We start from the raw sequence: 26,742 nt of genomic DNA, 5'->3' as shown, positions 1-26,742 counted from the left end.
GGCTGCTGAGGTCTGTAAGCTGTCAGGTGATGTCTTGTTGATCAGGCTCCCTTGCTTTGTTGCTTACCTGCGCTGAACTCCAGTCTAGTTATTTTGAAGAAGGTGAGGTGATGCAGATCTCTGAAAGTAAAATGGTGACATGTAACTTCAACCCACGGTTTTTAATTTCAAGTAATATTCTCAGATGTGTCTCCATGTCTTATTTCTTTTGCTCTTTGCTCCCTTGACCTTCCTTAAAACATCTGTATATTTGTTTAAATAGAAAGTTTTACTGAGCTCTTTTGTGGAATATGAAATTAATGTATAGAGGATGAAATTAATGTGTAGAGGGCTCAATGGCTTAGTCTGCTCTGTGGCCATCCAGGAGCAAATGAGGAGGCAAATAAGGGATGTAAGCAGAGGACAAATGACCTCAAGTGTAGCATTTGGGTCATTATGAGCCATTTAGATGTAAAGGTATAATAATAAAAAAAATTAAGATAATTAGGTCTGTCATAGACCATGGCCTTTCTGGAGAAGCAGGCAGGCCACAGCAGCCATGCAGTGCATTTCACTGACTAAGCAGTGGAAAGATTTACTTGATGTGGATGTAGGTTCCAGCTTTTATTTCAGCCCCTGAACACACAGATGTCTCCCTGCTTTCCAGCTTTCACATTTATATACAACACTTAACCGCTGCTCCCCTCCCCCAGATTCCTTAGGCAGTGACTCATCTTGTTCCCTTAGGCATCTTGGCATGAAGGGTAAGCCCCAGATTTGGGTGGAGATGTACAGTCATTTAAATCCTCTCTGAGGACAGTCTTTGGTAGCCAAAACTTCCCTGTCAAGAATTCCTGACACCCAGAAATTAACTTTTAGTTAAAAATGTCTCTTAAAGAAAATACCCAGACCATTGTTCTCCTCTGGCAGGTAGCCAAGCACTGCACACTTTACAGTGGCAGGAGTCAGACCCGTGAAAACCACCTTTGTGGGGGAAGCAGAGGGCAGAGCTGCTTTGCATTTAGCCACTTGATGTGCTTAGTGAACCCCTTTGGCCAGATGCCAAAGATTCCAAATTCACTCAATTATTCAGGAAAAGATGCATGGAATGAGACTGTCCTTTTTTTCTGTACAGTAAGGAATATACCAGAACACTTCCCAGTACTGTCATATTGAGGCCAAAACCCCACATTGTTTATATCAATTCCTGTTATGACATTTCTGTGTAAATTACTACAGTGGGGCCCTAAGTAGTTTTCAGTGTCCGTGCTTCAGCTTGACTCCCCGCTCCAGTCACAAAATGCCTCGTATCGGGGCCTCACCCCCACCTGTTTGGATAGTGCTCCCCCCCCCAAACTCTGTCTTACTCAGATGCTCTGATGCCACCTCCTTTTCTCAGGGTTCGTATGATCTGGCATTGACCATACACTACCTAGCACTGTTGATACTTCATGAAGATGTTTCCCAAAGTGTGGATTAATGCTGAGCATTGGGAAATAGCCCATAAACTACATGAATCCTGCCTAATTTTAAGGTGGGATTTGAGATTTAAATTTAGGAACTCTGTGACTCCTAAAGATGGTGACATTAAAGTCTAGAGAAGACAAAACTGAGTCCTGCCGTACAGTACTCTCCTGGCCAGGTCTCTCATCAAATGAAGGTGGAATAATCCGTTGGTTTACCTGGCTTGGTTTTAGAAGTGATGTTTCAAAATAAGTAGACCAAGGTATATTTCTGTGTTGAGCATACTGTTGTCAGTCTAGTTCAGGGGTTGGCAGATTTTTCAGTCACAGGTCAGATAGTATTTAGGCTTTGTAAGCCAGATGCAATCTCAGTCTCATTGTCTTTTTTTCAAATAACCGTATAAAAATGTGAAAACGATCTGTTGACTCTAAATGAAAACGGGGGGGGGGACCCCTTATTTTAAGAGTAGAGAGTACAGGTAGACCTCATTTTATCGTGCTTCATTTTATCACGCTTCACAGATAGTGTGTTTTTTGCAAATTGAAAGTTTGTGGTAACCCTGCACCAGGCAAATCTATCAGCACCATTTTTCCAACAGTGTTTGCTCACTTTGTGTCTGTCACATTTTGGTAATTCTCAAAATATTTCAGACTTTTTCATTATTGTATTTATTTTGGTGATCTGTGATCTTTTTGATATTACTGTTGCAAAAAGATTACAACTTGCTGAAGGCTCAGATGACTGTTAACATTTTTTAGCAATAAAGTATTTTTAAATAAAGGTATGTACATTTTTTAAGACAAAATGCTATCGCATACAGTACAGCATAAGCACAATTTGCATATGCACTAGGAAACCAGAAAATTCACGTGACTCCTCTGTTGGGACATTCACTTTATTGCAGTGATCGGGAACAGAACCTGCACTGTCTCCAACGTATGTCTGCATTAAGAGACTTCATAGCACTTTGTAGATGAGTGTTGCAAAGTCTGTCAGGAAAGGCAAAATAAAAATAAGACAGCTTCAAAAAATATCTTGTTCAACAATTAGATTTTAAAAATGGGATTGTACAACTAGATCCTTAAATGGAAGCTGAATGTTCAGAAGTTTTATGAAAAAAAAGTTATGTCCTACCCTTTGGTGATAGTAAAACAAGGGAAGAATGCTTAAGTACTGTCATAGACATTGAATTTCCTTATTTTTTTTAAAAAAAAGTAAATATAATTTTTACACTAAAGGAGAAATACGTACACATAATTTTTTTCCCAACGTGGCCCTGTGCAGTAAGTCCTGTTGATCTTGACCGGGTCTTCTTTGTGCACATAAAACTTTCATGAGGCGCTTCATGAAGTGATACACAAGTGTTAGGTTCTGTGTTTGGGCAAGGGCCTCTCTGCACTTGGCAGTGAAGCATTTTCTGCCAGCCTTGTGGAGCTTCTTCCTACAACCCTCCTCTCTGAGCTTGTGTATCTAGTTATTTTGAGCAAATTGACTCCTTCTGTCCTTCTTGCCCAAAGGAATAAAAAAAAATTACCTTTATGAACCTCTAATAATATTTCAGCTAAGAAGCTTTTATTTCTTTAAAAGCTTCAGGCATAGTGGCTTATTTTCAACCCATTTTTGGTAGGTTTTACTTTGCTAGGAGAGCTTGGACACTTACCCTGCATTGAGCAGTAGGGTTTATGTGGGGCTTTCCTGACCAGAAGCCCTATCTGGAGGAGGTGGCTCAGTTTGCTCTTCTTGGAGGTAAAACAACCCCTGAAACCTCCCTTTTCACAGGGCCCAGTAGTGGTGCCTGGAGGATACTGGTTGAGCTGTAAGGCTAGTTCTCCAAACTAGTTTCTCTTTCTGAAACCGAGCTATGCTGTCAGTGGTTGTATCTGATTTGCTTGAGCTCTTGGTTTGATTCGTTGGTCAGATTCAAGACAGGGAGGGACAGACAGGCCTCACTGCAGTTTCCTTTGAGGCCTTGAGGTTGTATTCCTTCTCCCTATCATGTCCTCCTGTGGTATCTGTCTACTCTGCCACTTTTAACAGGTGAAAATGGGGGGAGGGAGGAGTCTAAAGGTTAGTGAAGCATATGCTGTATTTTCATTTTTCCTGTTAACTCTTCTTCATTCTCAGTTTGTGTCTCTTGCAAATGCAAGGCCTCCTGCGTTTTCCTGGATGTTATAGCAGGGCTGACACTAGTGACAGGCTCAGGGATTCCTTTTATAAACATGATTGTCCTCTTAAATGTTTCAGAACAGTGCTCAAATTTGTGAGGGAGGTAGGCATATGAGGTCATCCTTTCTAATAAGCAAGCACTTTCTGGTTTGGGTACCTAACTGGGGATTCTCCCCCATCCACTCTCTGTCCAGGGCTAACTAACCCTTGTATTAATTCCCTTTGCTTCCCCTCTTGAAAACCGTTACCACTGCAAATCCACCTCAGTGTAAATCCCTAAATTAGACGCGCTTTTTTACCTGCAGCTTTACCTCAACCAAGAAATCTTCCACTGGCTGGTGACTGGACTTCTGTTTGCCCTAGTTACAAAACCTGCCAGCTGCATTTGGAGCCCTTTGTTCCTTTTGCTTGCTGTCATGCACTGGGGCTTCACGAAGCCTGTACTAACATAGTGTGAAGCCTTTGCTTCTGGGGAGCACCTCAGTGAAGAGCTGCAGGTTACTGCTTCTGTTCTGCCTTTTCCACCCTGTCTTTTATTTCTAGTTGTGAACTTCCTACTTCGGAGCTTCTTGCTTCACCAGAAAGTTGGATGTTAGAATTGGAAGGGATCCAGAGGTTAGAATTTCTCATCAGGCAGTTACCCTACTCCCTCTACCCCCATCCCCCATCAAATACCCATTAGACAAGTCAGTGAACTAGGACAAAGTGAAGCGCGGTCAGAGAAGAATCTTATAACTGGCCTGGGACAGTGAGAGAGAGAGAAAGAGAGAGTCATTTGATTTAGGGGCTCACATCCTTGTACTGTTTGTAGAAAAAAGTCATAGAAGTAAATCCCATGCCCCATGCCCCAGTTCTCTTGTAATTGTTCCTTCAGTGGACATTCAGTATGTTCGTTCTGATGTGAGATTTAATTTTTCTAACTTTTTCTCACTGTTTGAATGCAGGTATATATAAAGTTTTCCTTCTCATTTGAAACTTGCCTTTTAAAAAAGTAACTTTGTATCATTTGAGTCACAGAAATCCAAATTAAAAAGCAAAACAAAACAGGATTTTGGTTAAACACACAGAAGGCTGTTAATAGGCTTTTTGAAATCTTTTGGTTGTAAGCAGCTGACCTGCTAAGCCCTCCTAGAGGAGAGGATGGTCTAGAGGAAAGGCCCACATGGGTGAGAACTAGCACACCACTCGGAACTGAGCTTCCTTTCTCCACGTGTCTCTTTGGCCACCTGGGTTTTTACAGTGTGGCTGCCATTCTGCTCCATTCTTTTCTGTTAAATACCTGTTCTCCTTGTCTAACCTTAGCTTTTGCTTCCTCTTTAGTTTGCAAGTAGCTGCATGTATCCATTAGGAGCCCTTTCCAAAACTTCTGAAAATAGAGACCCTCCTTCATACTTCAAGTATAAATCCCAGAGGGTAATACAGCCCAGCAGATCTCTGGGTCAGGCCTGTCATGTCACCTGCCCAGTGGCCTCAGAAAAGAAGGCAGGGCTGTGTGGTCTAAACAGAGCTACCCTTTCAGCTCTGTCCGTGGATGGGCAACATCCTCCAGAAAGGGAGTTTGAAAAGTCGTAGACACTGCCAGGGAGCCTGTCTGGTAGCATACACAGTATTGAATATGGAGTTCTGCTAAGTTCTTCTAAATCTGAAGAGAGAAGCAACCAAGTACCTGACCCTGAATGAGTCTAGTACACACATGGTTAACATTTGCACGAGTGAGGAGGAAGGGGAAGAGTGGAAGCTGCAAAGGCAGGACCCTATAGAGCCTTATTATCAGCTCTGGCATTAAAGAATGAGCTGTATCCCTGCATCTGGTTCTAATTCACCAGTGCTGAGCAGCATGAAGCTCAGTTTCTCTGAGACAGGTTGGGAAAGGTGAAAGAATGGAGACTTCTTTATAAAGGAACATATATACATTCCTCTCCCCTCTCAAGGGACAAGGAGTAAGACAAAAAATAAGAAATCCACAAAGTCAGAAGATGAAAAAGGAGATGGTAAGATTTTGGAAAGCAGTTAAAGTGAGTGGCAGAGGAAGCGAAATCTCTAGTGCCTCTAGAGGGTGGGAGATTTGTGCTGCAGAACCTGAGAACGGCTTAGGACGTGGAGCCGCCAGAAAGACAGTGTTGTGTGCTTTGTTGGACCTGCTTATATAGGAGACTTCTGGCTGGCAACATGGGAGGGGAGTTGTCATGGTCCAGAGTTAGGGCATGTCAGCTGTGGAACTCAGGTGACCCAAAGTTCAAGAAACTCAGTATGTTTACCCCCTTGGGGTCTACTGAAGTGGAAACGTCTTCACAGGGAAGAGCAGGGCTATAGGTGGTGCCCGGCTTTTGCAGAGCTGCATCAGATATCCTGGACGCGGGGAAACAGAGCAGGCAAATTGGAAGCACACTCAATTAGCCAGCCTCACCGAGTGTAGGATTGTTCTGCGACCACAGCCTGCACTCAAGCCACGGCCATCAGTCACGGGAGAATCCAGGGTGCAGAGTGGAGCATAAGGTTAGGTCTAATCACAATCGAGGAACCCCAGAGCCCGCTCAGGGAGAAATAATCTCTGGGTCCACAGACATGGGGGAACCATCTATATTTGGGTAGATGTCTAAGAACTAGCTACTTAGAGCAACAGAGGTTCCACCTAAAGCATACTGCAACTTACTTGATTACTGATCTGTAAGTGAATGCTGTTTTCCCAGGGATGTTGAGGAAGAGATTTGGGCAAAACAATACTTAACATAGGTCTGCAGGCTGCCTTGAGTCAAAGTCAGGGTTCTTTGAAAGGAAAATACTGTTAGAGGGATTTCAGAATCCTAAGTGAGGAAGGACCTTGAAAGTTCTCTGAGTTTCTTTTACATTGGAAGTATAAAATAGGACTAGTTTTAAGTCCATTTGAGAGTTTTTTATTGCTCTGTCCCCAGTAGGGATGGGTGCATTTCTCCCTAAGATGTCTGCATTCATGTAAGTATTTGTAATTTCTAGGTATCTGTTTTTATAGTCTGAATAACCCACGCCTTTAACTGTTATCTAGAAAAGTAACTTAATAACCAGAATGGGGACAGCTAAACTTTTGGACAGTAATATACAAAACTTGGCTTCAGCCCCAGTCAAGGAACTATTCTCCTTAAAATGAATAAAAAGTTTCCAGTTAAAATGGAACTAATGAGGTGACTCTTATCTGGCATGGCTGTGCTAACTGGCTTCAGCTGGCAGATGCCAACTTTGCTTCAACCAGCACCAGCTATCTTCCCAATTCCAGAATCTTGAGACAAGCCTCTTACTGTTTACTTTTTTATAGCTTCAACAACAACAAACAGAAAAGAGGGAGAGTTCTGCAGAAAACAGGAGCACTTCAGCCAGCTAATGAGTCCAACTCAGTTAAACAGCTGGTATGCTCTTTTAGAATTAGATGCTTATACTATAAAGTGCTTGATAAAATTGGACAACTTCTGAGTCTCTGCTGAGAACAGAACAGACACAGCAATGCCCAAAGAACTGGGAATGGATTTGCACATCTGTTTTAAGTAGACAGTGTCAATGGGCATAGCCACTAAATTGTTTTCTGAGGACTGCATTTAATTAAGTATATGTCATAAATTTTTGAACAGAAATTTTAAAATGAATGTTTAAAAGTGCATTCTTACTGGAAATTAGGGGAGAAAATTTTGTTTTAAGTGAGACCAGATTTACTGAAAGGAAACTATTCCAAATCCCTTCTCCATTACAGTCTTTTGGGATGCACCCAAAGCCAAAGGCAGGCTGACACACGAAAGAGGAAATTCTCAGGTCTGATTAGTGCATAGAAAAGTCATAGAACTTAAAGTATACAAGTGCTATTGAAAGAGTAGACTCCTATGCTGGCCCAGGACTAAACTACAAACTGTATTACTTATTTAGGCAGATTATTGTATTTACTTACAAATACAGATTATTTGTTTAGTCTCAGTTGCTGTTAAATAATTTGAAGCTAGAGGAGCTCTCTAGGAAACTGGGTGAATTAAGCACTTAGTTCCGAGATAGGCTAGGCCGAAAACACAGTAGCCTGCCCCAGGGTAAGGGCAACGTGTGCTCAGAATGCTACTATCAATGCCAGCCGATCCCAGGATTCTGAACTAATGACAACAGTTGCCTTTGAAGCAGAATTATAACTCAGATAGGAAGGGGAGGGAGGAGCTGCCCCTGAAATCCAAGAAAGTCATAAACAGAGAAATGCTTGCTTTGTTTACAGTTTGAAGAATTGTCTAGCTAGATAGATAGGTAATCAGTCCTTCTAAACACAGTTACTAGGGAAATTTTTTTTTTTTCTTTTGGGATTAACTTTTAGGTGTTAATGAGTATAAGAATGCTTGCCTGTAGCCCTATTCCATATATAATAAAAACATTTATTGAGTATTAATATTTAATGACTATTAATCATTTAAAATATCAACCCTTTAGAGGTATGGTGATACTTAACATAGCCTCTAGTTGGTGTGTTAAACTCTTTTCTTTATTCTTATTTTTTCTATTAGCTTTATCTTCAAGCCAGGATGAAGGGAGACTGGGCAAGACTCTTACGCCCCACACTGCAATTTGGTCTTGTTGCCGTATCCATTTATGTTGGCCTTTCTCGAGTTTCTGATTACAAACACCACTGGAGTGATGTGTTGACTGGACTCATTCAAGGAGCTCTGGTCGCAGTATTAGTTGTAAGTACACTGGGCAGCAGCCTCTGTCTTAATACTGATAAACACTTGGATAAGTAAGTAGGAAAAAATGTCCCAATGAGAAAACTGTGCTAAGTAAGGCAGAGAATGTGGCTCAGTAATTGCCACTGGGTTAAGGACTCCAATGATACTAAAAGTCATTTTAGGATAGACAGCAAAGAAGAGCTAGGTTATGTACTCTTTGCAAAAGTTATAAAAAAAAAAAATCTGAGTTTCTTTTTTAATTGTAAAAATCTCTAGCTATAAAGTTTTCTTTTTGGTATGAACTGAAAGAAAAAAACCCCTAATTTACATGGAGAATGACACTTTCATTAAGGGCTGGCAGAGTGAAGCTGTTTGTTTGCCCAATACATAATAAAGCAACTCTCAGAATGTCTTAAACAGAAATTCCTGTTAGCCCCCAATTTATTTGTAACCGTAACCTGAACCCTATAGTGTGTATCCTTTTATTTTTGAAACCTGAATATGGTTTTTAAACTTATTTAAAATTGCTTGTCCCATTCTAAGTGTTTCCTGTTCTATATAGGCTGTATATGTGTCTGATTTCTTCAAGGAGAGAAATTCTCCTTTTAAAGAAAGGAAAGAGGAGGACTCTCACACAACTCTGCACGAAACACCAACGACAGGGAATCATTACCGGAACAGTCACCAACCTTAAAGGTGGTGGAGTGCCCACAGAAGCTGGCCTGCTTTCTAAAGGAAAATGATGGCAACCAGAAAGCAAGAGGATGCGTCTTTCTTCCCGGTGTATAAACCTTTAAGGGACTGCTGCTGCTATACCTCTTGGATGCCCACTTTACCTGTGTGTATATAGTTAACATTTAACACAACGGTTATCTAATAGCTCAAGTTCATTAAAAACAACTTCAAGCCTTTCACTAAAACAATGCCCCACCTGTACATTTTTTATTAAAAAATGTAATGCTTATGTATAAATGTGTATGTAATATGCTTTCTTAGAATGATGCTTGACTTAAATATAATACATATTAAAATATGTGAGGACAACTGTCTTGAGATGGGAAAACCAAGTCAGTACTTGTAAACATTTGCTGTCAACTGTAATCAGACAGGTGGTGAACAATTTAAAATCCCACATTCCTTTAGCTGACTCTATAAGTAGAGGCTGGCAGCAAACACAATGTCTCTCTTGATTTTGGTGATTCCTATGAGAAAAGAAAACAATTCCTATGAGAAAAAAAAACTTTTAAGACCACAAAGAACGTAATTCCCCTCCACTAGGGTTTTAAAGATAGCACAACAATGCTGACATAACTGGTGAGAGGGCAGCCTGAAAAACGGAAAACCCTAGCTGGCCTGAAAGATACCTTAGAGTTCACAGCCATCTCTGAGAAGCGGGAAACTTAAAAACCAGGTTCCTGTTCTTAGGACTTTTGACTCTAAAGTACCTCATGTGAGGGGGCTTGGGGGATAGGAGGGTGGAGAGAAGGTAGGGGAAAGGGTGTCTAAAACTATTCAGAAAGACATGGAAGGACTAAAGCTGTCAAAAGAAGTTAGTTGACCCAAAGGCATGAATTCTCAACCTACATTGGAAGGCTCTGTATTTCAGTTACCATGTGAAATTCTTTCTGGACTAAGGCAGGACAAATTTTATTTAGGAAGTTTACATAAATAGATTTAAGCCCGGAGTGATTAAATAGGTCTGCCTCTATTTATTGATGTGAAAATACAAACCAGTTTTTGCAAATCTCTTAGGACATTAAGTTGATAACAGAAATCACTAGGTTTGATTGCAAGCAACCAACTCAGAGCAAGAACATGGCTGATGTTTTCTTTGATGTGTTTTTAAACTCAGTCCTTTTTTGTGGCCAACATTCAGGTGGATTGAAATTATTTGCAGGCATGTATGCTTCCTTCCATTATTGCCACCTTGGTCTGGCTATCCTTTCTGGATCTGGTTTCCTGCTTCCATCTTGCTAATCTACAGACTTGCCCACAGTGCGCAGCAAGAACTGCCCTATAAAACCCAAGTCAGAGGACACCACACCTGTGCTCAAAACCTCTGGTCATTTCAGAGGAAAAAATTGGGGGCTACATGACATTTCTTTTCTTCCTCCAACTTCTACTCTTCTACTTATTGCTCACTCTGCTGCAGCCACACTGGGCTTCTTGTTGCTCAAGTATATCAATTATGTATGAAGGGCCTAAATGCCACATTCTGAGTGGGGGCTGTTAGGCCATTGCATCCATCCTTCAATTCCCTGCTGTCTCTGTTTTTATTGCTATCTGATACATTTTAATTGCTGACTTGTTTAATGTCCACCTCCCAACACTAGAATGTAAGCTCCATCAAGGCAGGATTTTGTGTCCTTTTTGTTCACCGCTGTATTCCCTAGTGCTTAACACAATGCCTGGCGCACAATAAGTACAGAATAAATATTTTGAGATCTTACTATATAAATTCATTTACAAACTTTTTTCAACAGACACTGCTATTTTTTTTTAACACTACTAGATGGCCCTCTATGGCAATCCAGTGAAGAGCATCTGAAAATATCCCCCTAGGTTGTGATCTGGAGCCAAATCTCAGTAAGATTTGCCTAGATTATTAGAAAAAAACTTACGGGCTGGATACTGACCTTCTGCAAATTTATTTTCCAGCTCAGTGTTTCCAATGGCTTTTGCTGCTTGACACATTTGTCGAAGTAGTTCTTCCAGGCGCCTCATACAACGAATTATGCTGCCTTGTCAGAAAAGGAAACAAATCACTTGTAAAATGGAAATAATCAGGAACAGAAGAACTTTTGTTAAAAGGCAAGGAAGGCGACCATGGAATGATTAACTAATAGTACTTTGAGGAACTTCTCCTGCAGTAAATCAGCTAGTAAACTTGACAGGCTAATGCTAGGCATCAGGGAGCCTACAAAGACAAAAAGTTTAATTCCCATCCTTGAGTAATGGTAGAGAGTGATGGATTTACTGTAACATGTTGACACTTGGTCTTACAGAGGTAAGTAAACAAAATGCCCTGGAAGTACAGGAGATGACACATAACTTGGGTCTCTTAAGAATGAGGTCTCTGTCAGGCAGTGACAAGGGAAGACCACTGAGGCAATGCAGAAAAGCCCAACAAAGGCAGCTATTTGAGGACCCTGAGTGAGGCCTACTAAGGCATCTATCTAGATGCTATTCTGTGAAGAGAATGCAACAGGAGATTTTTAAGCAGGGGAATAACAGGATCAGATCTATCTTTGTAAAGGTTCAATCATTCATCCTTCATTATTTTGCTTTTAGTCCCATCCTTTCCTTACTGTCACCTCAAGCAGTTTTGTGCATTTTTATCCTATCTCACCCAGGTAACTATCCGCTAGTCCAAGTGTTCTCCTTACTCTCAGCTTTGGAAATCATTCTGCCTCATCAATTAGGACTACCTAGACTAAGTGTTAGACAAAAGATACAAAGCCATGACCCATCCCCAGGCTATCTGAAGCTGACCAGAAACAGAAATAAACACACTAACAACCTAGTGGTTTGTTACAAACCTTTTTTTCTGGTATTGCCAGAGTGGAAAGTCAAACTGAATTCTTACTGGTTACTGCCTTTTTAAAAAGACTGTGGCAAAATACACATAAAATGCACCATTTTAAAGCATACACCTCAATGTCACTGCCCTTTTTTATACTCAGGTTTATATCACCATTCTGGAAGAACTCACTGAGATATAATTCACATAGCATAAAATTCACCCTTTTAATTAAGTGTACAGTTCAGTGGTTTTCAGTATTATTTGGTGCTGTACAACCATAATCACTATCTAATTTTAGAATATTTTCATCACTCCAAAAGAAATCCATATCCATTAAGCAGTCATTGTCTCCCCGTTCCTCCTACCCCAGCCCATGGCAACCACAAATCTACTTTCTGTCTCTATGGATTTGCCTATTCTGGACTTCTCACATAAATGGAATCATGCAATAGGTGGCTTTTGTGTCTGTCTTCTTGCACTTAGATCCTTAGTGTGTTCAAAGTTCATCCATATTTTAGCATGAATCAGTATTTCACTCCTCCTTACAGCTGAATACTGTTCCATTACATGGATAAACCGTAATTTAACCACTCAGCCACTGACGGACATTCGAGTGCACATGTTTTAAGGGCAGTTTTGCCCACAATAGGCTCATCTGGTTCTTGAACAAAAAACATTCTAATTGAGGATAGAAATAACACATTTCTCTATCTGGAGAGAGATCTCTACCTCCAGCTTTCTGGCATTCCGTGGTTCCCCACAGTTCATGACCTAAACTTGATTTAATCATCCTATTTAAGTGGTTTTAATGAGTTTGGCCGAAGGTTAGGGTCATAAATATACTTTCCTGCAGTTGTTTACCACTTGATCCCAGCTTACACTGAAACCATTCCCAGGGGGCAGAGACCGTTGCTCACACTGCACCCAGCACAATTCCTGATCCCTACTAGGGTCTCAGTTAACTATTCATAAAATGAGTAAGTATCAGGTACTAATTCCTGTCATTCAGTACTAAAACTGTTCTAAAATGTAAACACAGAAATTACTCTTACTAATAAAATGTTACTCCATTATTACTAGCAAAAGTATTTTTCAAAATAAATCTACTGGAAAATCTCTTAGATACTGACGTACCCTGTCCCAGAGAAGGGTATAAAACTATGCTTACTGACAGGCATTTGAGAAGAGCATGTGGTGGGGGTAGAGAGTGGGAATGCAACAATGTTTGCTTTTAAAACCTGTGGCAGGCAGAAATAGCGTCAACAGTTTCAAGTGACAGTTCGTCATAGAAGCTTTCCTGATGACATGTGCTTGTGGATAGCAAATTCTTCATGCTTTACAAAAACAATATTGTACTCTTCATACAGTGAAGAGTACAATATTGTTTTTGTAAAGAAAGAAATAGTTAATGGCCCCTGTCTAGATTACAATGGCCCTACTACATGGATTAGTTAGTAGACTGAAACCCTAGGCTGTAGCCCATACAAATATATTTCCAACTGTTCCTCAAGTTTAGTTTGATGGAACTAAGAAACAATTACATTTTATCATTTTTTTCAGGGTGATAACAGAGGAAATAATTATTTGTATGAAGTCTTCAAAACTCCTCAACTGAATCACAGTATAAACTCTTCTCTTACATGAGATAGTCCCTAAACATCCGGTGTTACTCATTACAATGTTAACTAGCCCCAGCTAATGTCTGAAAAATATTTAAAACTACTTCTGAGGCTCATGACATGACATGATCAGACACTTGAGCGTAGCACATTAAAAAGTTCCAATCAAAAAGTTCTGCTTGTAAAAATAAAAGACACGCTATAACCATGGGCTAGAGCTTTGGGAACAGTATTTTTCCAATTATATAAAGCATGTACAGTAACAAGATGAAGAGAGAATGGCTATTCTGAAATGAAAGAACAACATCTTTCAAAAAAAAGGGGGTTGGTGGTGAGGAGAGAGTATGCTAGAAAAAGAAAATTCTATCTTAAGTAAATCAAGATTCTCAATGACTTTTTTTGATGTTTGGTTACATTTTATTTTTATGAGCTAATATATATAGTATATCCTAATTTTAGAAAAAGTATAGCTGATATAATGGCACCATGAAAATTATGCTGAAGTTAGACCCAATTTCAAGTTATAGTTATAAAGTGAAGTCCTCAATTTTCAAACTTAGCTTTCTCAGGCAAACTGAGTGTCAAAATAGCCCCACGGAATTGAAAGGAGGCAAAATACATTTCAGAAATGCTAGTATGTTGTGGAAAACATCAACTCATAGGTAGCAGAAATATAAACTGTCCTCAATTTTAGCAGTTTAGGATTTATCTTCCATATGGTGATAACTTTTCCATTTAAGCATAAAGAGTAAAAAATAATCCACAAAGATAATTTTTCATAAGGCTCCCCAGATCTCCATGTCTATTGCCCTTTCATTTTTCTTAAAACAAAAACTACTCTCCACTACGCACCACTATTGTTTCATGTGGTGTGTTCACCTTCTCAGAGAAGTAGGTATTATATAAATATGCGCTATTATATTAAAAAGTCTTAGAATTTAGGGATTGCCTTTGGGCCTCCAAAACACATAAGCCATCAACATCTAGGGTTCCTGTGTGTTAGGCAAAATTCACAAACGCGGTGAGGATGTCATGCTTCCCTCTACTCACAGCCTCAACGATAGCTACTCACCATGAATTATTACAGACCTGCTTACCATTCCTACAAGCACGAATTTTCAGTGGATGGAGATAGTATGTATAGTTTAGGATAGTATTTAAAAGTCTCTGGGTGACCCAAAATTCAAGAATAAAGTATTATAGTTCTTAGATGAAGTTATCAACTACCATATGACCTGCAGTCACAGAGGCCAGAATTCAAATCATAGCGCCATTCTGTACTGTCGCGACCTTGGCCAAATTATTTACCTTTTTAAGTTTAGCCTCCCTGTGTAAAGTGCAAATAATACCTACCCTGATGTGCTATTTTGGTGATTAGATCTAAATTATATAAAATGCTGATTAGCACAATGTCTGGAACATAGCAGTTAATAAATAATGACCTTCCCAGTAACAGAATATAGTATTCAGAGGACGATTCTGGGACCATATTAAATAATGATCATTTAATGGAGGCTTAGAAATAAACTTTAGGGAAAGGATTAAAACAGCATACCACAATTACAAAATATACTGTAAACTACAGTATTTAAAACTTTAAAACCCATAAAATTCAATGCAGTAAAGGTTCATGGTTGATTCTGTTGCAGAGATGTTTAACCTATGCATCATAAAAATCACTGATTCATAAACACAGTAATCTATTAGTAATAATATCAGGTAAAAAGCATAATACGGGGTGTGTTAAAAATATAATTCTTCTCAAAACACACTTACAAGTAATATTTTACATATTCTTATAATAATCTCTGTGAAGCCCAAGCTCATTAATTTTCATTTTTAAGAAGGGTCAATGTAACCACAATTTACCATTGTAAAAATCTACATAAGCCAATTTTTTTTTTTACAACAAATACAGCATTTCTAAATACGGTCTTCTTTAATTACTGTGAATATTATTTACTTCTTATAATTCACTTATGACTACTCCTTATATACTTCCTTTACTTTTTCATTAAAAATTTTTTTTTTCAGTTGAGTAACTATTATCAGAAATGCAATGATGGACAGCATTTTCAACTGTGTCATTTTTTAGTGGAATTATATAGTAAGCCAATAGGTTATTACCAAGAGAATAAAACCAAAAGTGAAAACACCCACACAAACAGGACTTACTAGGATCATCTGTTTATCTGTGATTGCAGAGACATGGGCATAAGATTATAAACTCTTACAATGAGCAGACTGTGTTTATTAAATAATACAAAGGGTTTATGGAGATTATTTTTGATCTACATAAGCAGAAGATTCCCTTTTATGACCAAAAACTGAAAATAAGATCTTATTCTTGTTCAGTGAATCAATGCCATCCTAAGTAGATTTCTCTTATCCGAAAGAAATGCATGCATACAAAATTTAACCATACCTTCAAAAACATCCGTCATTTTGCAGATATGGGCAAATGTAGCTCCAGTCGCCCAAGTATATACCACATCCATTAAGTGAGGTTTAAATGAGCTCAGGTAAGTCTCCTCATCAATTTCCAATTTGGCTTCTGCTGAAACTTTTGCTATTCTTTTAGCACATTCCTTTGAAGGTAAAAGATACACTTAAAATGTCTTACTTATGATCTCTCTTACCACTTTTTCTTTAGGTTTCCAAAGTCATCATTCTACAAGGTTCCTTTTTCTTCCTAGGTAATAAGCCCACAATTTGGATATTCTGCTTCTAAGTAGCCACAGTGCCTGTTAACACTGCTAAGGGATCAAACAGCAAAGCTTTCCCACTATGTTAAAGTCCTTAAGAAAAACATCAAGAGCAAGACTTTCTACAAAAACCAGAACTCTTCATTAAAACTGTTCAAGAGTAACATTTAATAATCTCTAATTGTTTCATTAGCAAAATAAAGATAACAATAACAAAACAGAGAAACAAATCTTATGGGCAAAAAGATGCTATTTCCCCAAATATACTTTTAAAAATGTAAATCTCAGTATTTTCTTTTCCCTACAATGAGAATTTGGATTCATTCTTTACTCCTCGGTAATCTAAAAGGTCAAAAATTCCTAGAGCAATAAAGATTCCCCTGGTTCTGGAAGTTTAAATTTCTTATAAAGACACAAATTCATTACTATGAGCTACTGTGGCTCTGAGGACCCAGAAATAAATCATTTCTTAGTCTAAAACAGATTTTAAAACCTGATTTTAAAATTTGTTGTAAGGTAGGATGAAAAAATGTACAAAAAAATAAGCTAACTAAAACCTAGCCCATCTAGATGCCATTCATAGCACCAAGGAAAATGATGCAGGCACTGAATTGTTAGTATGGCCTATCTACATATGCAATGCTAAATCTGCATTCACAGATATTCACTCTATACAATTTATCATATTCGTGGGGGAAAATGTTTAATTTTTAAAATAAAAATTAGAAATGATGTTATCAAAATAGCATTAAATGACAAGACTAACATCAAATGACATATTTAATCCTGAAGGAAGCTGTCTCTGTGGAATGATAAATACTATGATTAGACTGTCAAAAATGTTTATTTCACAATATACTATTCACAAAATACGTAGTTCAAAAAACCTTACCTGCATTTGACGAAGTGGTCCTGCTAACTGCTCTGTTAATTTTGGCATCTCACTAGACTGTAGAAGAAAAAAGAGTAGATGTAAAAACCCAAATTTAAAATGCAGTATTTCCTACCTGCTTTAACAAACAAAACAAAGCTTTCATGATATCCATTAATTTCAAATTATAAGACCTCAGTCATTAGCATTTGGTGTTTCCAATCAACTTCTAGGTTATATAAGCAAAATTATCATTCCTCTCATCCTGAATTATATTATGCTCTTATATTTCAGAGGAAAAGATTCCACTTCTAAATTTGTAAAGTGTGCTATTTTCTGTCCCCATAAATGGAACTGAAGGAGAGCAAATACTGTAAACATGCACAGTAGTTTAGTTACATCAACATTTATAAACTGTTGTATCACAGTTTGATTTTTGAAAGTTTTGGCTTCTAGGCAATTCTCAATCTGTAGAAACTGAAAATCTGGGATAAAGAACATTAGAAATAATGCCCTCAATTTTAATTTTACTCAGCTCTTTCTAGCTCTCTAAGTACTTTTAAGACAGTTAAAAGTTTAGCATGAGTTTTAGTATTCTTAATATTGTCTTCCCAATAGTGAAAAGTCCATCAACTTCTCAATTAGAATAATAGGAGTTTCAGGTCTATTACTAACTTGTCATATGAACTTAAACTAGCTGCTTGAATTCTGTGTGTTGGTTTTTTTTTTTTTAAGGTTTAAAAAATTTTTTTTCTAATTTTTTTTTGGGGGGGGAGGATTACGTTTATTTATTTATTTTAATGGAGGTAATGGGGAATGAACCCAGGACCGTGAATGCTCAGCATGCACTCTACCACTAAGCTGTACGCTTTCCCTGTTGGCTTCTTAAGCTGTCAAAGAGAAACAATAAGCTCAGATCCTCAAAACCTATTGGATTGTGATTAGAATAAAGACATTATTAAGGGGCAAATTTTGACAAAGGTAGACTTATTGTACAAAAATAAAATTATTGTAAGAAAGATATGTTTGTATCCATGTGTGAAACATGATTTAAATTATACGTAAATTTAAAAAAGCAATTACAGGTTAGTTCCAATAGATCTGCCTTTATATTAAGCATCAGTATGCAGTATACAGGACTTCGTTTTGATATGTAACATTAATATATACATATATATGTATATAATGTAATAAATCATGAACCAGGTTATTATTCCTGTTAAAACAAACAAAAAATTGTGATGAATCATAAAAAAGCAAAATGGCCAGAATGAACTCAACATCTCAGTTTAAAAGTGAAAAGAACACAAGACTGTAAATATCTTTGATACTGAGTCCATTCACGGTCAACAGCAACCCCATCCCCTTGGTGATTTCCATCTGCCTCCTCTGCTTTACTTTTCTCCAAAACCCTCTTTCCTTTTTACATAATATACATAAACTTTATTTCTTTATTGTTTATCTTCATCCACTAGAATATAAGTATCATGAAAGCAAAAATTTTTGTTGTCTCTCTAGTGCCTAGATCTCCGCATTGCACAGTGGGTGGTTAATAAGTATTTATAAGTACCTGATATTTATATTATAAAGACTACATACAATCTTTAAATTACTCTGAATAATACAAATGATATAAAAATGTGGGGGTACAGTTTTAGAAGCAACATATTTTTAAACAGAAGTTACATATCAAGCAGACCATATATTATTTATAGTAAGTATCTTACTCTATTTACCTTTCTTTCTGAATAGAAAGCATATTTTTAAAAGTATTAACAAAATATCCAACTTGATGTTGAAAGGCACCACCATAAGAATTGATGACACCACACATAACACAGTATGGCTTCACTGAACAAATCTTAACTACATATAGTGACATCTTGGCCCAAGACTTAAAAAGAATTGTGGCCCAACACCGGTGAGGAGGTAACATATTTGGCCTCTCAGAAGACAGGATTTTTGTAGTGCGACATTAAAAAAGAAAGAAAGAGCACAATGTAAGCAATTAGCCACAGGAAAAAGTCTGACACAGGCAGAAGACCACCAAACTCCAAATAATCTCTAAATCTTAGATTTGTTCAAAGAAAATTTGACAAACATTCTTAACAATTATCTTGGAAAATGATACAATAAAATTTCGAACCTAAGGCAAACAATAGCCAAACAAAACATCCTGTAAAGAAATGCATTCCTCATGTGCAAATTAAGTTACTTCATAGGTGGATAATAGGCATTCTCAAGAGCAGAAATCGTTTTTGGATTACTATGCTATTTGTTATCATTGTCACTATAGTTATAAATCTAATCTGTAATCAGAGAGCTGAGAGGAAAATACCTACCTACTTCAAGAAGTTACATATTTTATATGGTTAAAAGTAAGGAAATAGTTAACAAGTAAACAGATCAATGGCAGAGCTGAAAAAAACAATTTGTCTTACAATTTACTACTTAAAAGTTTAACTAAATGTAAAAGGTTCTCTAAAAATTTAGATAGCAACATTAAATTATTTTTAGAAGGTAAATGTCCTTGTCTTACTATTTTGTCTGTTGCATGCACAATGAATATAGTTTTAACTTTGAAATGTGAAATATGCATTTTACTTTCTAAAACAAATCATACTACCTTTTGGAATAAACAATGATTAGTGTTCTTATGGTTTTCGATCCAGCGCTTCATTTTTTGATTTCTCAAGAGCTGTTAAAAACCAACTACTCACATGAGAAAAATGCTAAACCAACAATAAGAATTTTATGGCTATTACCTCAAATCTTAGCTATGAAAACTAAGACTTCAGCCTCTAGTTGGATCAGCTGCTTCACAGTTATTCTCCAAGAGTGGGAGGAGGGATAGTACTTCAAAATTTCATTCCCCATACAGATTTACTAGTTTTTCCCGATTTTACCTTTTCTTTTTCTTTCTAGGACTGTCTGATTAGGCTACACCTTCAAATAATACATTGGGTTATAGAGCAAATTTATAACTTGGAACCTGATTAATGATGACTGTCTACAAATAGAGTTCTATTTTACTCTTTCTTCTGATAATATGCATTTAATTCTCTCTTACTATATATTTGTGTTAGTTATACTGATGTCTAATTAACATTACTCATGTAAATATAAAGTATATTTTATCATTAAAAATATCCATAGTAATACTAAATTATAGGGTTGTAAATTAATTTCTTAAAATAAGATGTGCTAAAATCTATTAACTCACATTCTCTTGAAACACAAAGCAGCTTAGTAGTGCTGTTGCCTGTTCTGCAGATAGGTCATTGAAAAGGCCATTAAACATCATCTCAGTTAGAAGAAGTTCATCAGCACTATACCGCCATATGCAAAAAAAAAAAAAAAAAAAAAAAGAGAGAGAATAAATTCCAAATGTCAGAATACAAAAACACACATATGTACCCATACAACCTTAAGATGTAGTTTTAAATAAAATATGTTATTTGGCTATGAGGAGTGACAAACATTTACTGAGGAAATGGCAGGTCATTATACTTACCAATATATAAATAATAAATGCGAAATGGGTGTTTCATATAAAAAGTAAATGTCAAAATGTGCATATTCACTGAAATAAAGAACCATTTCTTAACTCTTAGAATACAGAAAAAAAAAGTCACTACCATTTATTATTCAGGCCCAAGGACCTTTCTGACTGTTTTCAATTCTAAGTTATTTCATAAATAACTAAAAAAACAAAGACAATGAAAAACTTTATTAGAATCTTAATTAGAATGTACCCATAGCAGACACATATTTTATCGTTTCCCAGTGTTGAGAATGTAACAAATTGCTGCTCAACTGTCATTCATGAATCTGGACTATATCCACCTAGTAAATACAATTCCATATTTCAAACATTTCTCTAATAGGTACTAGCTCATCATTACTTCTGTTTCTTCTTGCACTTCCATTGTTGAAACATACTATTGACTCCAGATTTTAAATGTATCTTTTAGGTTTTAGCTTATTATTATTTTTAGTTCTTCTTTTGCATCATCTAAATAAAATATTTTAAAAGACTTGACAAGTCATAATTTCACTGAAGAAAGGCCATCTTCTTTGCTCTATTATTGTACAGCATTTTCACATCCAGATTTATACTATAAAGATAACAGATTTATATTACAAAGATAAGTGATCAATCCAATAAATTATTCTCATCTTTTTATCATCAGTTTATCAGTTTCCTTGTACTTACAACTATCTTCAGTATTTGACTACCTAAGAACTGTATCAAGGAAATGTTAGCACACCAATCATAAATGAAAAATATAGTCACAATTCCTTTTTGGAAAAATGGGATGGTCCAAGTTCTTATCAGAAAACATTACATAACTGAAGTCTCTCCTGTTGAACATAAAGGAGAGTAAAACTAACAAAAACTTAGAATTTTCTTCCTGATCTTAGAAACAGATTATCCACTCACTGATTGAGTTGAGAATTTACCTAGGACCTGAGATTTTGCTTATATGATCAATCTCATTATCACCTTGCCTAGAGTGCTTTTTGTCTCTGTGTTAATTCTCTGAATTGTGTAATAATTGCAAAATATCTTTTTCTGTTATTTTCACCTTTATCATCAAGGGTAGAAAAAAAAATTCTGAATTCTCAACTGTGTTCAATGAAAGCTAAAAAAGACTACAAAGATGGTGTCTTTAGAACAAAATCAAGGTTTCATATAGCATGTTACATTTATATAAAGGTTTAATGGATCCATTCAGTAACTGTTAAGGACATTACTCTAAAAAAACAAAACAAATGACAAACTTTCTATTTTGGGGAGGAACTCTAAAAAAGAATAAAGCCATGAACTATCAAACTTTACAAACAGTTATAACTATTCAAAAATAAAGTAAAAAACAAAATTTAGGTTCCTAATGCAAAACTGACAGTTAAGTCAAGCCAAAAGGACAAAAATACAAATAAGACAAGACTACTTCTACAGTCTAATGTGTGAGGCAGACAAGAAAGACAATAATCACAGGACAGCAATTTAACACAGAATTACATAGGCAACTATAAAAAAAAGTTGAGAGGTCTAAAATCAAATTGAAGAAGCTAAAAGCAAGTTTTGGAAGATCTCAAAAAAAATATACAGGAAAGGGGAGTGAAGGAAAGGTCATGCTAAATGAAAGAAACACCATGTGCAGACAAGAAACAGGCTAGAGAGGGAAGGGCAAGAATATACTAAATTATGGAATTTATTCTAAAAGCAATACAAAAATCATTGAGAGACTTTTACCAAAAGAGTAACATGGTGGAATTTGTGCTTTGGAAAGAATATTCTCAAAGTAAGAGTATAAAAGATGGGTTGTAGAGACTTAAGACAAGAATCAACGAATAGTCAGGAGGGCTACTGCAATACTTCAGACAATAAACAATGAAGGATGCACATTAGTCAGTGGGAACAGTTAAAACAGCATGGAGGTAGGAGAAAACAATCAGGAAGATGTGGGAAGAGAGTAGGAAGGGAGAGAAGGAGTTGAAGATGACTCCCCAGTTTTTGCCTTCAGTGGCAGGGTCTTATTTATTCAGCAAGACCGACAAGAGGGAGAGGCAAATTGGGGCGAAAGGTAACATACTTTGATATGTATTCTTGTTCCCTCTCTCCCTAAATATTCTATTTCAGGATAAAATCAGTATCTTTTCTTCCAAGGCTAAATCTAGCTGCAGACATCTGAGAGAAATTAATTTCTTTATTACTTACTAAATACTACATAATATCACAAAGAAATAATTTCAGTAACATTAATTTTGGCATACAAATCAGCAGACCAGTGTTGTGGTCTAGATTTAATCCTGGATAAATTATTAACTTTACAGTGCCTAGGTGTCTTTAATTACAAAGTAGGAAAGCTTAATTTTATCACAGGTTGAAGGAAAACTTCAAGCCTGTGGGCCAAGTCTAACTGAAGAAATGTTTCATTTGGCTTGCACAGTGACTTAAAAAAACAAAACAAAACTGGAGTTAGCTTGTGAAAATTTAAAAATCAAGAGACTGCATCTAAAATTCTGGATTTGGGGCTTTTTTAAGTTGAAGAATCTGTATCACATTATTCTGTAATAACTGACTGGTAATGGGTAGTCACTGACCCCTTTTTGGTGGCCAAGAATTGTCCTGTTTACCACAGAATTGTGGCCCCTTCAGACATCTGAATTCATACCTAAACTGTATAAACAACAAGAACAGTATGAATAAGCCTTCTTCAGGAATGTCCAAGATCATATACAAGGTTTGTAATTCTCTGGCCCCATCTACTAGGGCCATGGTGAGAACATAAAAAGCTGTTTCAAAATGTCTTTTATGGACTCACTGAGAATAATATTCATGACTACAGCAAAACATTTATCTTCAGGATGATGGCAATCACATAGGACCCTGAGCCAGACCATCCAATGGGCCATTCCAGAATTTCTGACCCACAGAAACCACCAGGGAGAATGAAATAACTGTTGTTATTTTAAGTTATATAGTTTTAAGGTCATTTGTAATGTGGCAAAGATTATCAAAATAGACAATAACTTATATCCAATTGACAGTAGCTAATATCCAATTTTAAACTGAGGTCTGTAACATGCTATACTATAATACTCTATCTTTAGTCCAAAACTTTACCAAAAAAAGGGTAATGATTATTAGATTAAGTTTCAAGGTGGGAAAACATTCCTAATAGCTAAAAAAAGTATACAAAATCATGTATAAAACTAAGATTACAATCATGTAAAAATTTCATAATGCATTAAAATAAAGAGGAAATATATGTAAATGCTAATGGTGTTTGTGTTAATTAGTCAGATCCAAGAGATTTTTATTCTCCCTTTCTAAATTTTCAACTTCATGGTCAAAACCTGTATTTAACATGGGAGGTACTATACAAACTTTCTATTTTTAAGACAGCTCTTCTGCCAAAATATCAATAGCCCTCTCTAAAAAAAACAATATCCCATTTGAAAGTCAGTTTTCCAGAACAATCAAGTTTTACCTGCTTATCTCGCAAGCCACTCGTCCTTTCATCTCTATGACATCAGAAGATGTAGCAAATCCCAACCTCCTTAAAACACGTTTGCGACATTTGAGCTCATCCATTTGTAAGACAGTTCTTGCTTTCTTTAGTTCTCGCTTTGCAGATTTAATATCTATAGCAATCTAAGGCATATAAAAGTATAAAGGAAGTTCAATAATAAAGCAAACAAAATGAGATTTAGTCACGAAATGAAACAAACTATTACACTGGGGGGCGGTGAAGGGGAATATAGGAGCTTCTTAGATACTGTCCCAGGATATTACACAAGAGGAATGATGTATCTGAGGTTATTAAATATCAGCAAAAATGTTAACTATATGGGAAATATAAAATATCCATTTCAAAAACACGAGGCAGAGCAGGGAGATTAAGGAGTTGTTAAAAGCTTAAGAAGTTGGGCATAGAGCATGACTCTTGCTTAAATGAGGAGGGTAAGGAGGAAGGTCTAGAAGGAGAGGACTGAGGTGGTTGGCCACAAGCTAAATGAGGTAACCTGCAGGAAGCAGAAAGTCAGTGTGAATTAGGATAGGGTCTCCCACGACAGGATGCATAAGATACCCATACTCCTAAAGTAGCAATCACATCAGCTCCAGCTTCTCATCCTTAGGGAATCAGGGGGTAACTTAGACAACAGGGAAAGAAAGATGAGAGTATATGAATCTTGTCTCTTAACTACTTCTATTTTCCCCATGATTCCTGATGCCCTGAAAAGTATTCCTTCTATTTGCCCAGGATGGAAATGGATTTAACAGAGAGAACAGGTCTTTATTCTATAGACAGAGATAAAATTTAAAGGGAAAATCAATTTTGAGGTCATCCTTTAGAGTGGATGAGATTTAAAATTCCGTTAATCTGTAAACATTACACACTTTTCAACTGTGACAGAGGATGACAGTGTGAGAGCAAGAAAATACTGGGATCCTGAAGTGGAGGCCTGAAGTTCAGAGAAACATTGACAAAGAAGTTCAGGATTAAGTTGAAATTCTGACTCTGAAATTCTGTAGATAATTTATTAAGCTTCAGTTGAGGAGTAGAAATGATAAAGGCAATGACAGTAGTCAGTAACTGGCATTTATTGATAGCTGACGATGTATCCTATTTCCAGTGCTTAACATTATTTCATTTAATTCTTACAACACTCATAAGAGGTAAGCAACTAAAATTAAATCTGCATTTTACAGATGAGAAAACAGAGAGAGAGAGAGATTACTAAGCAAACTGGTCAAGATCACAAAGCTAGTGAGTGATAAAGATGGGGTTCAAAAAGGTTATCAGAATCTAGACTCTAAACTCTTGGCAGTTATTTATATTGCTATGAACAGATGTGCTGTCATAACACTATGAGGCTAAGAAGCAACACTTTCTATGTTAGGTAACTCTATGCTACTACCTAGCACGACTTATCAGGGCTATCAGAAAAAAAAAATGTTTCCTAAAGTTTCTTTGATTGAGTATACCAATATATGAGCAGAACAGAAGACTGTGCTAAGTACTCAGAGGTATATAATGCCTACTAAGTTGGTAGAAGAGAGTCTACTATTTAGGATTTTTATCTAAATAATTTTTATATTGATTACATGTTGAAATATATTTTGGATATATTGAGTTAAATAAAAATCTTATTAAAATGAATTTCATCTGTTTCTTTTCACTTAGAAAAAATGTGACTACTAAAGAATTTAAAATTACTTAAGTAGCTTGTATTATATTTCTATTGGACAATGCTATTCTGCATCTTTTTCTACACACTTTAGAAGAACACAGATATCCGTGCCTGGGGCTTTTCCCACAGTAGTGAGATCAGCTTCCTTTTCCACTGAATATATTAAGACTTCTCTTCCAAAGAGTACATATATATTTACCTCACTCTTCTTAATAGCTATATTGATTTTCACTATGAATATATTCTTAATTCATGTATTTAATTCTCTACTGATGAACACTGAGGCTGTTTATATTCATTTCCTTTTACAAACAATGGTAACTCTTTGTAGTATTCCTTCATTAGGAAATACAATATAAGCACATTACAGACAATGGGGGCAGGGGAGACCTAATATAATTTCACTGCTCAAAGACAACCACTTAAGGTTTTCAACTTTTCCAGTGTATGTTTTTACTTTTGCTAAATTGTAATCATAGTCCACATTGGTTTTAGGTCCTACTTTTTTCATTTAATGCTCTTGCACAAGGAAATATATTTTCCATGTATTGCAGAATCTTTGTAAGTTTATTTAGCCAGTCTTTCAACCAGACACTAGGGTCTTTTTCAGTTATATCTCAGTAGCTCATATGATGTCTCTCTCTGTGGTTTCAAACTACCTTCTCCATGGATACTTTCCAGTCACCATTCAACCAAACTCAAGTCTCTGTTCTTGTGTTGGGGAACTGTTAAGGCTGACTCTCCAGTGACCATGTAGGGAGTTAACTGGAAGCACCAGGGGACCTGCTGCAATGGTCCCAGTGAGAGATGAGCAGGCCAGGATCACAACTGAATATACAAGCTTTTTGTGTCTCAGTTTCCTCACCTTGAGAAGAAATCTTCATGGTGTATTAAATGTTTACTGAGAACACACCTGCTGTGGCCAGCGTGGCACAGGGCCACATTATGTTAGTTCACAAAAAGCTAGAAAGAGGCAGTGCTGTAAAACTATGCACCAAACACATTACTCTATTAAGCCAAGAAGTTCCTTATCATATTATTTATTCAA

The 26,742-nt window shown here is 36.7% G+C and overlaps 2 protein-coding genes across 7 annotated transcripts in view; one reads left to right on the top strand and one right to left on the bottom strand.

Annotated features, from left to right (window-relative positions):
- Window positions 1-9,242, top strand: part of PLPP1 (phospholipid phosphatase 1) — a 91,731-nt gene extending 82,489 nt beyond the window's left edge. For all 4 annotated transcript variants that reach the window (XM_032472298.1, XM_032472306.1, XM_032472300.1 and 1 more), the window contains 2 exons: window positions 8,112-8,288; window positions 8,833-9,242. In XM_032472298.1, coding sequence (XP_032328189.1) covers window positions 8,112-8,288; window positions 8,833-8,964 — 309 coding nt within the window. In that variant the 3' untranslated portion in view covers window positions 8,965-9,242. The remainder of the gene's footprint in view (window positions 1-8,111; window positions 8,289-8,832) is intronic.
- Window positions 2,329-26,742, bottom strand: part of MTREX (Mtr4 exosome RNA helicase) — an 87,875-nt gene continuing 63,461 nt past the window's right edge. Inside the window, exons 22-28 of one of the 3 annotated variants that reach the window (XR_004316819.1) lie at window positions 23,990-24,153; window positions 20,212-20,317; window positions 17,010-17,066; window positions 15,838-16,000; window positions 10,907-11,011; window positions 2,695-9,472; window positions 2,329-2,432 (exon numbers count right to left, since the gene is read on the bottom strand). Coding sequence is in view for 1 of the 3 variants with exons in the window: in XM_006185932.2 (XP_006185994.1) it covers window positions 9,420-9,472; window positions 10,907-11,011; window positions 15,838-16,000; window positions 17,010-17,066; window positions 20,212-20,317; window positions 23,990-24,153 (648 nt within the window). In the remaining 2 variants the exon portion in view is untranslated. Of the gene's footprint in view, window positions 9,473-10,906; window positions 11,012-15,837; window positions 16,001-17,009; window positions 17,067-20,211; window positions 20,318-23,989; window positions 24,154-26,742 lie in introns of all 3 variants that reach the window. The other 2 variants (XM_006185932.2, XR_004316820.1) reach the window with 2 other exon arrangements.

Source organism: Camelus ferus, chromosome 3, assembly GCF_009834535.1.
Source record: "Camelus ferus isolate YT-003-E chromosome 3, BCGSAC_Cfer_1.0, whole genome shotgun sequence".
NCBI classification, from domain to species: Eukaryota; Metazoa; Chordata; class Mammalia; order Artiodactyla; family Camelidae; genus Camelus; species Camelus ferus.
Note: the sequence above shows the minus strand (reverse complement) of the source record. Positions and strands in the feature narration are given on the sequence as shown.